The sequence below is a fragment of the Melanotaenia boesemani genome, chromosome 21 (assembly GCF_017639745.1).
Source record: "Melanotaenia boesemani isolate fMelBoe1 chromosome 21, fMelBoe1.pri, whole genome shotgun sequence".
Classification (NCBI taxonomy): Eukaryota; Metazoa; Chordata; class Actinopteri; order Atheriniformes; family Melanotaeniidae; genus Melanotaenia; species Melanotaenia boesemani.
This window is the reverse complement of record NC_055702.1, coordinates 28,019,360-28,035,866: the sequence shown is the minus strand read 5'-3', so window position 1 is coordinate 28,035,866 and position 16,507 is coordinate 28,019,360. Positions and strand designations below refer to the sequence as shown.

Genomic DNA, 16,507 nt, shown 5'->3' with positions numbered 1-16,507 from the left:
TAGCAGAATAGCTGCTGTTTGGTGAATAAATAATACTGAAACAATGAAAATAAAGAAAGAAACAAGACCAGATATCTGACATTAAAATGGTTTCCTCTACACGAACAACACAGACACCGAACCAGGACGTCAGCCTCACGCCACGCCGGTCATATTTAAACAGCAAAGCTACTTCAGTTTTTCCAAAAGAAGTAAAAGAATTTAAATGAAGGCAAAACAGTTAAAAATAACATGAAAAGTAAAAATAAATGTTAATGTGAGAAATGAACATGAAGTTTAGTGAATGACGCTGAATTTGTCGCGATTAAGTCCAACCAGAGTCGCACACAATGACACCATAAGATTAAATTTCAGCGTGAGCTTATTGACGAACATATTTTACCTTTACTTTCTTCTACAAAGCTGGTGATGAAACATCCGTCCTTTTTCTCTACCCGGGGGAGCTTTAGGCTACTACAGAAAAAAGACTAACAAAAAGATTAAGCTAAATGACTAGATAACTCCGTATAAACCTAAAAATCAATAAAAATAAACTTTATAAATGTTTTAAAGAATTGTATACAACCTTCAACTTCCAGTAACGTGATCTCAGGCCACTGGGCATCTCACAGTTACGTTTACAAGTTACACAAATTAAATACAATTTTAACAAACAAACACATAACTTAAACACACACATAAATCCTAAATGAACTGGATTCATTATGTACATCAGAGCAGACAAATCGTGGGTCAGGAGACATGATTCAGAGAGATGGTCGACCTTATGCATAAAGTTTATAGATACTGATAGAGTAACTAACTTTAAAAATTCTGTAAATGTTCCAATAGTCACGGTTATGAATAACAAATCAATACTTACAAAGCTGTTACATAAGTTTTTAGGCACAGAAAAGTATTTTGCATTCAAAATAAAAAAATTCTCCCTCTGACTCTTCAGAGCTGAAAAGTGACATCAATAAACCAGAAAGGAAGCCGAGCAGAATATTTGATGACGACTCCGGGGGGTTAAACCCAGTTATCTGCTGGAAATCTCACATTCCTTCATTTTCTCTTATTCTTCATAGTGTGTGTACAATATCTGTTCTGTTACTGTCTTCTTCTGATGATGTAATTCATCTGTTTTTACACATTTCTGTTCATTACAGCTCATTCTTTATGTCTAATAATAATATTTTCTTAGTTAATTTGGGATCTCAGTGGCAGCAACGTTACTAGAAGGAGTCACAACATGAGGATCTTCAGGAAGTTCGATGATCAGACGGTTATTAGCCCACAAATGAGTATATAAGTAATACGTATCTGTCATGAAAAAACAAAACTGTTATTATAAAATATTACTTAAGACTTTCATAACGTTAGAAAAAATTGAATCATTCTGCTGATTTGACTAGAACAAGTTTTTCAAATTAAAGAGAGAAAAATATCTGAACCTTATTGGAGGTTTGGCTGTTGTAATTCCTCCCTCCACTTACCTGTTTCTGCAGAGAAAGCAGAAATGTGGATGTTTGGAGCTTGTGCAGAGCGTCTGGGCTCATTAAGCCTATAGCTGAGTATTTACATCAGAGATGATCCGTGTCGATACCGATACTGAAGAAATTTCTAGATCCAGTATCGGTGATAATGGTCCATCTGCAGATCTATTTGGTGTAATTCTAAGCTTAACGCTTTGAGTGACGCCATGTGCTGACGAAGCGCCACGCAGAGGCTCACTTTGTTTTCAAAGTGGAGCGAAAGGATCCAACATCTGGAAGTTCTTCACACTTCCTGATCAGGTCACTGACACGAGTCGCATGTGTGAGGAAAAGCTCGACTGTCTGAATTTACTTATTTATTTTTTTTACCAAGCCAGGGAAGTTTTCCGACAGCGTGCCGGATCTCCGGCTGGCAGAGTGTTTGCACCAATAATTTTTTAATAATTTAATGTGCTCTAATGTGGATTATTGTCACCTTGAGTTCATATACCAGTGGTGTGAGATAAAGTCAGCTTTGCTCTCAGTGAAACGCATTAATAACCAATCAGAAGCTGAGCTGGCTCTTGGAAAACCCAGCTGCAGTTTGAACCTACGCTGGACCACAGATTAATACGACAGAGCAGAGACGTTGATGAATAGCTGCAAACGTTAAATAAAACTACGATCAAACTTTGCTCGTTAGTCGGACTAACACAGCAAATCAACTTTTTCTAGCCTCACATAAACATGCAGCGGTAGTTCAGTTAAATGGTCTGTAGCCAAAACAGAGCAGGATGCAGCTTTAAGCCTCCATTTAGAACCTGGTGTTTCTGAAGTTTAGTGATTAAACTGTAAGGAGAGCTTCTACAGCAGGTCTGTCTGCTTATTCATGCCTCTTCATGTGCATTCAGGTTCACCTTTGCTCGTTACTCTTTAGCTCTCGCCTCTCCCGCCTGCTAACAGCCTTGTTGCTGACGACTTCAACACATCTGCATTTCGTAGAGGTCGTTGACTGATCAGAAAACGGTTGCTTACTGTTCATACTGTCAAACTGAATCTCCTACCCTTCCTGGCCCTGTCTGGCTCCTCCAAACAAACACACTTATGTGATATTCCACACCTATGTGGGAGAACACAATAAGGCTAATCGGCTGTGATGAATGGCGCTGTGTTTGGAGGGCTTGGCAGGCTGGTTCCTGTGTGGGTCTTGGTGGACAATCAGGCCTTTACTGGAGGTCTCTGCAGTAGGACATCAGAGGACATTCAGCTGTACAAAGAGGAAGAAGATGAATCTGTGACATCAATGCTTCTAAATCTGAAATGAGGCTTTATGTTTGGGTGGAGAGTTGTGTAGAAAAGAGGATTATTCATGTAGAAAGATAATTTGGAGTAAATACCGACATGGCTGAGCAGTTTTCTGACCATGTTTTTGATCATAAAACAGCCATTTTAAGATATTTTGAAGACTTTGACAGTGAATTTATATTTTTAGTGATCTCAGATGCAGAAGCAGGTCTAATGGATGAGCCAATGATGAAATGGGACAAATAGCAATATGCCGCTTTCAGGGTGAGTAGAAAACAAATTAGTTCAGTCTTGCTAGTTGACAATTGCTGAAGATAAATGACGTGTGTTTTCTGTGGGCATGCTTCTTGTTTTCTGGTTGCAAAGGACTGTGAGGAGGTAACACTGTAAATTAGGTGGAATGGTACATTTCTGCAGGGCAGAAGCATGTGTTTATGAATCATTTGTCTGCCATGACTGTGTCAGAGGCGCTGAGAGAGGGAAGGGTGAGGCTGCAGAAGGTGAGGAAAGCTCTCCATCCTGCCAGGGCTGTAAGGTGAAGGGGGGTTGATAAGAGGAAATAGAGGAAAATAAAGAAACGCTGTGAAAACGCACACGGTTAGAAGGGTTTCTCAGGTGGAATAAAAACATATGTCAGTTTTTCTTTCTCTTTCTGTGTTTTGCAGAGTTGCTGGGCTCCAACAAAAGACTCAACATCAATTACCAAGATGGAGACGGGTAAGAGGAATGCATGTGTGGACGTGTTTGTATGTGTGAGATCAGCATGAAGCTGAGACGGGATGATGCAATTAAAGACTCACTTTGTCCTGATAGATGTGCAGATTGGATAAAGTTCAGTCTTCATGATGACTCATGATCAAAGCGCACACAAGCACTGACATAAAATGTTCTTCAGAGTTATTATCTCATTCTCGGAGTATGAAATTCCACAATACTGTTTGTTTAGTTTGTAACGTCTGCCTCTTGTTTGGGTTAAAATAAAATGTAATTATTCTGTGCTACATGTTCATTTAGGGGTTCATAATAACTGGTTCCAGAAAAATGTATTAACCAGTTGTACTTCCTGTAGTTGGAGTGTTTTTCCTGAAGACTGGAGAAATGACTGCTCTTTAAGCTGGAGGTGTTACTGTACCGTACACATACAGAAACTACAGCGTTCATCCTGATAACACAGACAATCATCATCACATGATCCAGACTGGCCCAAAATTACAGTTTCTCACGCCGATGATTAAACTGTGAAAAGAGTTAATGAGTTGAGAAAACATTTGAACAAAGAAGAGCTGTATGATTATACTCTCACTGGACACTTCATTAGGTAGAGAAATATCTCAACATGCCAGGCAGACATGGTGAGGATGACTTGCTGAAGTTCAAACTGAGCATCTGAATGAGGAAGAAAGAGGATTTTAGTGACGTTGAACATGTGCAGCAACCAGTCATGTAATAATTGGATCAACGCTCCAGGATGCTGGTGGTGTAATGGTGTGGGGTATATTTTCTTGGCACAGTTTGGGCCCCTTAGTACCAACGTGGCCTGGTTTAGCCCTTAAATGTCCAATAAATCAGTCTGTCAATCTTCTGCTCCATCCTTCCCCCACTCGTGAACAAGACCCCAAAGTACTTGAACTCCTCCACTTGGGGCAAGACCTCATTCCTGACCTGAAAAGAACAATCTGCCCTTTTCCCTTGTTAATCCCTTTATGACCACAGTGGAGCATCTTCTGATGCTACTTCCAGCAGGATAATGCACCATGTCACAAAGCTCAGATCATCTCCACCTGCTTTCTAGAACATGACGATGAGTTCACTGGACTCCAACGGCCTCCACAGCCACCAGATCTCAGTCCAGTAGAGCAGCTTTGGGATGTGGTGGAACGGGAGATTCTCATCATGGATGCAGCCGACAAACCTGCAGCAGCTGTGTGATGCTGTCATGTTAATATGGAGAAAACCTCTGAGGAAGGGTTCCACCACCTGCTTCATCTATCACACCAGGATTAAAGCAGCTCTGGAGGAGAAAGGGAGTCCAAACCGGTACAAGAAGGTGGTCCTGATGAAGTGGCCGTGGAGTGTAAATGTGATCAGAGGTGTAGACATGTAATTAAGTGATCGATCTAGTACTCCTTAATAATGATATTTGAAGAAAGCAGCATATCTGAGACCCCCTCAGGACAGTAAAAATATGACAGACTTATCTTGTGGATTAAGAAGATGGGATGAGTTCTGTCGTGTAGATTTCATGGTATTGCCCACTGAATGGTTATATCAGTGTTGATTCTGCAACAAGGTGTTCCCTCCCAAGTGTGGTGTCTATGCCAGATATAAAATCAGCCTTTTTGTTATTTTGAGCCTTTGTAAGGCCAAAACCCTTAACTTTACAGGTTAATGCTTCAGCCTGCAGTGTTTAAGGAAAAAAACACGAGGGTTAAAAACAATGTTCAAAATGCATAAAGATTTTTCTGAAACCAAGCACAATTCAAACATCTTGATCACCATGACGACCCTTCAGGAGTGAGAACTTTAAGCACTCTGCTCGATCAGGGGTGGGTTTGCTGTGTCCAGCAAAGGGAGGCGGTGCTGATGTTTCATTTTTTTCTCAAAGAACATATGAACACAGTTAAATTGAACTGGACTAATGAGAGTTTAGAAATGTTTTTGATTTAAATAGGATATAGTGAATTGAAAAAACTTAGACTATAACTGGATTGGATTCGACTGTATCTTGAAAACTGCCTTGATATTCAGTTCAGCTTTATTTGATTACCACTAGTTCATGGCAGTCATTTTAAGGTACTTTTACAGACACAGTCCCATTAATTCTAGTCCAGTTATAATCTTACTAAAACAAATTCAACACATGACCCACATTAGTCCAATTTATAACTGTTTAAATTAACAAATTCATAAAAATAATCACCTAGCTAAGGAAACGATCATCTTCTCCTTGATTGAATCCTCCATCCTGAGCTGCATGACGAGACAGTGGAGAGGAAAACCTCCATCAGAACCAGAACCAGGGAGGAAAACCTCCATCAGAACTAGGAAGGAAAACCTCCATCTGAACCAGAACCAGGAAGAAAAAAACCTCCATCAGAACCAGGAAGGATAGCCATCTGCCTGGACCGGTTGGGGGTGGAGAGGAAAGGGAAGAGAGATCAACAAGCAGCATAACTCTAAACCAGGGAAGCTGCTGACAAAGAAGAAGAGAAACACAAATTAATTTATTAATTTCCACATGGTTGGTAAAAAAAAAAAAAAAACAGCTCAAAAGATGAGTGTTCTTGTAAATTGGAGCTTTACAAATCAAAATTAAATCAAAAAGCTGTTTTATTTAATCCTTTTTGTCTTTCTCAGAGTTTATCAGATCTGTTTTAATTTAAAGTGTGTTGCCCATTTTTGCTTATTATTTCTGATTGTTTATTAACAAAAACCCCAAACAAACAAACACCGCTGATCCTTCAGGAAGAGGCCATATTGTAAGATTTTGTGGCCTAAAACACTTCTCAAACTGACCTGCAGCAACTATTTATTTATCTATTCAGAGAACTAAAAGTATCGGGTACTTCTAGTTGAAAAGTGGCCTAATGATTGGCCAGTGCTTTTCACTCTTACATAAGCTCATTTTGGGAGGAAATAAATCTCTGTTTTACATAGTAGCTTAATTTGAAATAGAGTTGGACTCCTTTGCCCCTCACCAAATTTAGTCATATGTTCACGTATATTCTCCAAAAGCACCCACATTGTGTACGATACCTTGGTCTATTTTCTCTCCAAATGGTTTATAAAACCTCCTCAATAAGGCAAATATTCCCTCTGTGCAAGCTCAGGGTTGTCTCAGCCTACATGCAGCTGACTGAAAACGGCTGCGTGTATCTACATGCAGGGTCAGTGCAGTTTGTGGGAGGTGACACATGACAGATGTGTTGAAATCAAACATGTCCATCCATGTGGGAGCGGATGAGAGGAAGGGGTTACCTGTGATATATGAGATCAGCGGGGAAGAAGAGAGTTGTAAAAGGTGAGCAAACAGTTGGTTGTCGCAGAGTCAACACCACCTGGGGGGGGTTCATTCAGAGTGGCTGCAGCAGGTGACATGACATGTGGAGGAGGTGTGTCTGATGGTAGACGGGTGGAAGAAAAGATGAATGAACGGGTGTGTCTGTGTGGTGAGAGACCGCAGGCCTAAACAAAGTGACTGAAAAGATAAGCCTTTAAGTTTTCTTGTCAATACTGACTCATTCTAAATATCATAACGTCTAACTGACGTCTAACGCAGAACATTGCAAAGTAACCGGCACAGTTTGGGTTGACTGGTGAATCTGGATACCTCACACATGATTGAATCACCTGTTCACATTAAAGAAGAACGGGTCCAGAATCAAGAGCAGTATGAAACCAAGTAAAACCTGGTTTCACATGTTTCTACTGTAAGTGAGAATTGTGGTCTCTGCTGCTCAGTAGTTTCATCCTGCGGTGCTGCAGTAGTTACTGTTATGGCTTAGCTAAAGCTTCAGTTTTATGATGCTGTGTTTCTATTTTGTGTCAGTAAAGCTGGATTTATTTGGTTTTCCATTGGAGCTAACGTGGAACTGAGACTATCCTACATTTTCTCTGGTCTGCCTCACTCATAGTTTTCCGAGCTGATACTGTACAGTATTTAAACTCCTCTTTAGTGAAAACCAGTTTAAACTAAGTAACCTCTATGAGCTCCGAGCTCGTACACTAAAAAAAAAACATCGGCTGAATCAATGTAATAAACACAGAGAAAAGTTGTGTTGCCACAGCTTCACACACTTGTTTCTGTATTTCATTTTCATCCAACACTTCATTTATTTTTATTGTGAAAAAAATGTTTTTTTAAATATATATTTTTGTTGAATTTATTGGCTTATCAGCTTGCTCATCAAGCCATTTTCATATTTCTGTTTGTGATTTGGGCAGATTTGGTCGTCCATAGCAACAAACAGACATGTCTGCTCTGACTTTCTGATGACATGTGAACCTCATCTCAACCTCTGGCTTGGATACAAAATAAATACACACATTCCTTCTTATTAGTGAAGATGTACGTTATAAAAACTTCGCAAACACAGATACACACTTTGTGACCTGACCTCATCTGAAGTGTTGATGTTGTAACTGATAAGTCATAAATTCTTGTCTGAGGCTGGATTGAGTGTTAAACAGAGCCCACCTGCTAAAGTGATTCATAACCCGTCTCATCCCCTCATCTCTGCCCCTCCCTTCTTTTTTCTCTCTCTATCTGGTTTCCCGCCCCAGCTTCTCGGCGCTGCACCACGCCGCCCTGACGGGCACCACGGAGCTGCTGTCTCTGCTGCTGGAGGCCCAGGCCACGGTGGATGTCAAGGACAGCAACGGTACCACAAAAGCAGCACAGCTTCACCAGCTCACAACACATCAGTGGGGTTAAATCGAGCGTGACGAGCTTTCTGACACCAAACTGAAAAATGGGTTTGACTCATATGAGAAAAATCTGGTTTCGTTTAAAGTTTGCAGAGGGCAGTGCTATGGCAAATATCCACAGCAGCAGCTCGTAACCACGTGTTCCTTACCTCTGAGGTCAGCCGTGGATTCCTGAGGGAACATATTAAACGCTGAATTTACCTTTAAAAACTTCCCAGCCGCTTGCCATTTTCTGGAACTCAGTCTTAATCATCCACAACCTCACATCAGGAAAAAGTTAGAATGTAAAATGCAAAGAAAAAACAACCTGCAGTGGATGCAAGCAGTACGAACCTCAAAACCTTCCTAAAAATCTGCTGCAGAAGCCAAAGTTTGTCACTTTATATCTTCTTACAACTGATAAAAGTCACTGAGGCCTTGAGGATGAGACGTGATGAAGAGATTTGGGTGCTGCATGTCTTGAAGAGCACAGTTATCGTTAGATTTTTTTATTTGTTTAGAAATGATCTGTTGATCTCTGTTAGAGCAAGATGGGGACCTCAGGCAGGACAATCCTGTCCCCGTCCCCTCCTCTTCCTCAGCCGTGTCTTTGTAAAGTTGGTTTTACGTAGCCGTGTTTAGGGCTGCTACTGTCACTAATTCCTTGAATCAAATCGATTCAATTCACAACAGCCTCTTTTGATTTGACTTTGATTAAATCTGATTCGATATCACTTACAGCTAGTTGTGTAACTTCGCCTCTTTTTCTTGAAAATTAAAGACATTCTCAGATTAATATTTTTAATTAAACACTGAGTCCATTTACTTGACAATCAGAGTCAGTTATCTGGGAGTAATCAGATTACTATAATAATCTACATGCATTTCTGAAACACCAGAACAACCCAGTGTTTCCCAGATTTACAGCCAGAAACGCGGTGATGAAAAAAACCCAGTCAGGACAGAAAAAAGTGAAACTTGTTAAATGTCCTGATGGAAGCGTTTCATTCAGCGGAGTCGCTCTAAATCTTCTTAAAGTTCAGATTTCAGATACGTGTTGATGTTAAAGTCAAAGTCAAAAGTCAAAGTCACTTTATTTGTCAATTCTGCAGTATGTACAAGACATACAGAGCATCGAAATTGCTTTTCACACAGACCCAAGGTGCAGACAATAAACATTTAACATACATCTTTTAAGTAAAAGAAAAGGTCTCTGCTTTGCTATACAATATATAAGAAACTATATTATGCTATATAAAAGGAATAAAAGCAAGAAAATATAAATAATGAAAAAGGCACAAGTAGCAGCAACATATTGGGTAAAGAAAACCAGATAGTGCAAAATAAATACAGTAGTGCAAATGGCATGGCAGTTGTGCAGGTTTAGCTTATATACTGGGGTTTAGCTTATGTACTGGGAGTTAAGTGTCCATGAACAGTTCAGAGTTGATGGGAGGCGGGTTCAGAGTCTGGAGGTTTTGTGGGCAGGGCAGGGAGAGAGTTTAGCATCCTGACAGCCTGGTGGAAGAAGCTGTCCTTCAATCTGCTGGTCCTGGCGCTGAGACTCCGCAGTCTCCTCCCTGAAGGCAGCAGACTGAAGAGGCTGTGTGACGGGTGGGTGGGGTCACCAGCGATGCCGAGAGCTTTGCGGGTGAGGCGGGTGCAGTAGATGTCGTAGAGGGAGGGAAGAGGGGCACCGATGATCTTCTCAGCTGTTCTCACAATGCGCTGGAGGGTCTTGCGGCAGGACGCGGTGCAGGAGCCGTACCACACTGTGATAGAGCTGGACAGGATGCTGTCCACAGTGCCTCTGTAGAAGGTCTGCATGATGGGGGCCGGGGCTCTAGCTCTTCTCAGCTTGCGGAGGAAGTAGAGGCGTTAAAGAAACCTACAAAGAATATTGGACTCATTTAGGTGGTATGGTTTATGGTAAAATCCGGTAAAGTCGGCCACAGCTAAAATGACCTGATCCTCCATGAAAGATGTGTGTATGCTAAGATCTCACCGAGTCTCGGTAAGTCATGCGAGAGTAGGGTCATGTTACCAGAAAAGAGGACAAATAAAAAAAAAAAAATCAATCTCTTAAGTTTTATGATTCCTTTGATTAAATTTGAATCGATTCAAATCGATGAATTGATTCTTTTTAAACCCAGCTTTAGTCTTGTTGTGAAATACGCAGATATCTCCGGATAAGATGTTGAGTTTAACAGATAAAACATGCCATCACAGGAACTGGCTGTTGGATTGGTCGCTGATGCACATCAGGAGACCTCCAGCAAGAACTGTACTCACACAAGGAGCCTGGAGCAGGGTAGTGATTAGGCTGCAGATTCCTCCACACAAGGGTGCAGCTCTGTCCTGGGATCTGTTACCGTTGTTTCCAGTACAGACATTAGAGCTTGTGCTGTTATGTTTTTAATGAAGAGTAGCCACGCTTCGCCTCCTCAGGCAACAAACAAACACACATGGCTGATATTGTTTATGTGCAGCCAGTGACCTGTCCAGCACCGGTACGCCACCATTCCGATGCCCAGAAAACTTTGGAACTGGTTTTCGATTCCCATCCGTACGAATAACCAGAACTGACCTGTTACACCCTTAATGCCTGCATTTTTAATTGTTTATTATGGCTGGGCACTTTAACCCATTATTATCGTGTTAACACATCAATTAATTAATTAATGGATTCATTATTTTATTGCACATTAACAGAGATTTTTTCCTCTAAAGTTCTTGCTCACTGGCTCTGAACACACAGAGAAACCTCATGCAGAGGCCAGAGGGGGTTCTCCAAGACCCCTACCTGCATGTCTGGTCCTGCTGCAGCGGTGCGGCTGATGTAAACGAACCGGAGAGAGCGGGCTTTTCCAAATGAAGAGAAGTTTTCTGTCTGGCACCTCAGAAAGAAGAAAAAGAACCGACACTTCTCTTTGTCCGATCAAACCCATTCAACTGGGCAGAAGAAGAAGAAGTGCTCCAGGCGCACAATGAGAAGAAAAGAAGAACCAAGTTATGCTTCATGTTTATAAAATATAGTCATAAAATATATTTTACTTTTGCTGGGTTGTCTGAAAACTTAAATCCACCAGGATAAAACCACATTTAGTAAGAAAAAAAACAACTATGTGTTAATTAAATAATGCGTAAACGCGATAATGTGTGAATGTGCCCGGCCTACGTTTTACATCTGTTCTGGTTTCATCTGAAGCTCTGAACATAACCTGTTCTGTGCAGGTTATGTGTTAGTTACCATGGTGATATAACTTGGCAAAGAAAGCGTCTTTCATGACACCAAAAGCTGAAAATAAAGGTACACCCTCAGTTCTAACGTATCGTGTATCAGGGCATGATATTAATTAATCTGCTTCTCACTTAGTCCTAAAACGAGCTAAATTCCACCTGATAAGCAGGAATGTGTGACATATTATACCTGATCATTATTTACTTAACAAAAACTGATCCAGCAGCTTGTAGAACCACCTTAAGCAGCAGTGACATGAAATGATAGTTTTCTGTGTGATGGTATCAGTTTCTCATGTCTTTGTTAAGGACTTTTGGTCCAAATTAGCAGGTTTTTGTTTCTGTACGCCTCCTTTATGGTGCAACGTGTTCTGTTATTGTTCATCTGAGGTTGACAACTAGTTTTATACATTTGTGAGAAATTACTTTGTTTTTATTCTATTTCTTTTTCTTTTTTATTTTTATCAATAAAACATTGTTTTTATTAATTTACTTTATTCATTTTTATACTTTTATGATTAATTTATTTGATATTTCACTAGTTGTATTTCTGTCCTTTTGGTGTATAAATCTCATATTAAAGGGAGAAAAGAAAAAAGTGAATGATCACAAATCAACTGGATTCAGATGAAATCAGATCTTGCAGACTTCAGACCAACACAGACAGCTGCTTTCTGCAGAAGCTCTCAGATGACTGCAACTGTCGGACTGATCACTGAGGACCACGACGTGGACTACAGAGGACTGGTGTCAGCAAAACCACCTCCTGATCAATGCAGGGAAGACCAAGGAGATGGTGGTGGATTTCCACAGACGCTGGTCTGCTCATCGGTAAACATCCAGGAAACGGACACTGAGAGAGAGGACTCTTAGAAGTACCTGGATGTTCACCTAAACAATAAGGTGGACTGGACTCACAACATGGACCACTGTGCAGGAAGGGTCAGAGCAGGTCTATCTTCTGAGGAGCCTGCAGTCTTTTGGAGGGAAGGGGGACTCCTGAGGACCTTCTATGACTCTGTGGTGGATCAGCCATCCTGCACGGTGTGATCTGCTGGAGAGCAGACTGGTCCATCCTCGCTGTGGGAAGGAGATGCAGCAGGTCTTTCCTCCTGCTGCTGTCACACTTTACAATGAACACATGAAACTGTCTTTACATGTTTACATACATGTTTATGTACATGTTTATATACTGTACATACTCACCCTGTCAGACCAGATACTGGACATATTCTTATTGTGTGTGTGTGTGTGTGTGTTCTTGTTTGTTATCACCTGGGTGCGTCTGCTTCCTGCACCTGTACTGTTGCAACGAAGCAGTTTCCCCGCTGAGGGACCAGTAGGTTTTTATTCTTAACGATGCTTCTTAGTGCGCTCCTATGGTCTTCTCTGAAGATGAAATATTTATACTGCTATTAATGATGATAATGACAATGACATTATTTGGAAGTTTTCATAAAAGTTGGGTTGATGTGTAGAATGTAAAAAGAGGCAGAATGCAAAGATAACCGTTTCTCATCAGCTCGTCTTTTATTCCCAGTAGAGGATAAACAACATATAAGATAGAAACTGAGACATTTCACCATTTCATGGAAAATATGAGCTGACTGCCAATCTGCTGGCAGCAACACATCTGTGAAAAGTTGGAAGACGAGGAACAAAAGGCTGAAAGTATTTCTTTACAAATCAGAAACAACTAGAGGAGCGTTCGACAATAATCAGGTTAACTGGCAACAGGCCAGTAACATGACTGGGTGTACCGGGAGCATTTCAGAGAGGCAGAGATGGAACGATGGGCGAAGTAATAACCTTTTCCCTTGCTGTCATCTCCAGGCATGCGTCCACTCCACTACGCAGCGTGGCAGGGTAAAGCCGACTCCGTCTTATTGTTACTGAGAGCTGGCGCTTCAGTCAACTCCCCTTCCCAAGATGGGCAGATACCCTTACATCTCTCTGCGCAGTATGGACACTACGAGGTGGTGAGTGCACCAAAGTCCAAGTTCTGGGGTGATACCAGTCCACCCATTTCACTGAAACCTAATCCCTTTGTGTTAGACCAATAACCAGTACCACCATTAAAGCCATTACCACTCACTTTCTTTTCTTTCAGCCTCATTTGTTTGGCTGTAGGAACATTTTAACCCTTAAAACTCTGCTAGATCTCTTGGTGCCTTGAAGGCTTTCGCTTAAATTGTCACCAGTGTCTCAGCAGCGGTGGTGTGTAGCTCTGTGGGGTAAATGTGATGGATAGCTACCCTTTAGCTGATCTACGGAGGTTTTCCAGGTATTTCTATCCCGTCCAGGAGGTTTACAATCCAGCCACTAAATGTAGTTTTATTCAGAGACTCTATCTGGTAAATCCACAATGATCCATGATAACAGCATTATTTATCACATTTCACCATAAAAACATCACCATCACTACTATGTTGCTAAGAGACCTCTATTTAGACCTGGACATGATGATGAAGCCACTTCCTGTCAGACTTTCCACCAATCAGAGAGCTTAGATTAACGGTAACGTCCAATCAGGAGCAGCCAAAGATCAACCAGTGAGCAGAAAGTTCTATGTGTGTGTGAAAAGAAGAAAAATAATGCTCCTCTATGGCTGGAATAAAGCCAAGAAGACGTTTCTGATGCACGGTGGCGCCACAAAGCAGCTGAGCTGGAGTTGGTTTAGTGAGGATAGCAGGTAAATAGTAGCAGGAATAACTGGAAATGAGGAAAAAGTGGAAACATGGAAATAGTTTCTGTTGTGTGTTTGTTTCAATAACAATATTTTTTCTCCTGAAAGCCAAGACTTGAGAGAACGATGAGATGAGAAAAGGTTTGGTCACTGTTGATCTGTGTGTTATTTCTACAAAGTTCTGTTAGTAATAAATTCTGCTTTCTTCTTCTGGTCGACCTTTATGCTGCTACATCTATTCATACATTCATTTTACATCATTTAGCCTCCCAATCTGACAGCTGAGGCTGTCCTAAAAAAAAAAGTCCTGGAATAGCATCTATATGTAATTTTACATAAAAAAAAATATGTGGGCCAAAATAGTAAGAAATGGCTTGGAGTTTTAAGGGTTAAAGGGAAAACTCATACATCTCCACCTGTAACACAAACCCAGGCTGAGACCTGACAACACCGTCACGGACAACACCGTCTATCCTGAACACCGGCACTATCGTATGTTCCTCCCCTCTGATCAAAGACAAAACATCAAAACACATGTAGGGGATGACTGGCGTGTGAGTGCATGTGCATTATACATGAGGTGATATTACTTACAGAGCGATACTCTCTCCCTTTCGCTCTCAGTCGGAGATGTTGCTGCAGCATCAGTCTAATCCCTGCCTCAGGAGCAAGGCTAAGAAGACGCCGCTAGATCTGGCCTGCGAGTTTGGCAGACTGAAGGTATGGGAATGTTTGGATGTCTTTATATCTGGAAATGAGAAACTTTTCCCTGTATTTAAAATAAATGGCTGCCCAAATTATAGAAAAAAAGACTTGTTTTTTCATCATTTCTTCTAAGCACTACATTTTATGGTTCTTCACTGAAGAGATTGGATTCATTCATGTACTTGGTCAAATAATCCAATGATTTGCATATGAAAACACACTTGCCCTCCTTTTCTCTGGAGGATGGTCCGTATCAAACATGAGCCACAGCTTAGAGGGAAGTGACCCGGCTAAAATGAGCCTTTTTAAGTGAAAGGAAAACAGGCCTCATTGGCTGTTTTTGGACACACACTTCAGTGTGTTTTACTGTTTCCCTGCCACATCAGCGGATTAGCTGGGCTGTGAGATGTATAGCTGGCACTATAATTCAGAATTAGACACACACACACACTCTTCCCATGCTTGTTAAATGTTTCCTTGTTGGGTCTGAGTTTGCAGTTTAGCTGTAAAAGAGGAGAAAGAAGGCTTTAGGCTGTTTTTTTATTATTTTGGTGGTGGTATCTTCAGACAGCTGCTGGGCAGCGGATAAGCCTCTGAGTGCTGGTTCAACTTTCCGCATTTAATGATCATATACAGTATTTTATATCACTATGTATTTTTCCAGGGAACTTCAAGGAGCTCGGCTTTGCATACATACATTATTTATGTCTGTGTTATGTTATAATTCCTGTCCTGATTCTGCCAGCAGACGCCTCATCTTCTGACTGATTTCTCTTTAGGTGGCTCAGTTGCTGCTGAGCAGCAACATGGTGACAACGCTGTTAGAGGGAGATGGAGGGAACGACGGCCTGAACTCCCCGCCCACCACCCCCCTCCACCTGGCAGCCAGGAACGGACACAAAGACGTCATCAGGTGAGATAACAGCGAGCGGCGGGGATTGGCTCTGTGGAGACGCTGCAAAAATAAATATTTATTTAATAAATGATTATTAATAAAATAAATTATAATACATAAATAATATATAAATCAACATAAATTTAATAAATAAAATGAATAATAAAATAAATTATAATACATAAATAAAATATAAATCAACATAAATTTAATAAATAAAATGAATAATAAAATAAATTATAATACATAAATAAAATATAAATCAACATAAATTTAATAAATAAAATGAATAATAAAATAAATTATAATACATAAATAAAATATAAATCAACATAAATTTAATAAATAAAATGAATAATAAAATAAATTATAATACATAAATAAAATATAAATCAACATAAATTTAATAAATAAAATGAATAATAAAATAAATTATAATACATAAATAAAATATAAATCAACATAAATTTAATAAATAAAATGAATAATAAAATAAATTATAATACATAAATAAAATATAAATCAACATAAATTTAATAAATAAAATGAATAATAAAATAAATTATAATACAAAAATAAAATATAAATCAACATAAATTTAATAAATAAAATGAATAATAAAATAAATTATAATACAGAAATAAAATATAAATCAACATAAATTTAATAAATAAAAGGAATAATAAAATAATCATATAAATACATAAAAATATAAAGATTAAATAAATGTAGAAATGAAAATAATAATTATAACAAACAAATGAATATAAATAAGAATAAAAATAGATAATTGTATTTTATTAGTATAGAAATTAT

The 16,507-nt window shown here is 39.7% G+C and overlaps 1 protein-coding gene across 3 annotated transcripts in view; it reads left to right on the top strand.

The window, feature by feature from the left end:
- LOC121632799 (caskin-2-like) overlaps positions 1-16,507 on the top strand; it is a 75,690-nt gene that overhangs the window by 31,841 nt on the left and 27,342 nt on the right. For all 3 annotated transcript variants that reach the window (XM_041974547.1, XM_041974550.1, XM_041974549.1), the window contains exons 3-7: positions 3,425-3,476; positions 8,043-8,140; positions 13,239-13,384; positions 14,716-14,811; positions 15,576-15,709. In XM_041974547.1, coding sequence (XP_041830481.1) covers positions 3,425-3,476; positions 8,043-8,140; positions 13,239-13,384; positions 14,716-14,811; positions 15,576-15,709 — 526 coding nt within the window. The remainder of the gene's footprint in view (positions 1-3,424; positions 3,477-8,042; positions 8,141-13,238; positions 13,385-14,715; positions 14,812-15,575; positions 15,710-16,507) is intronic.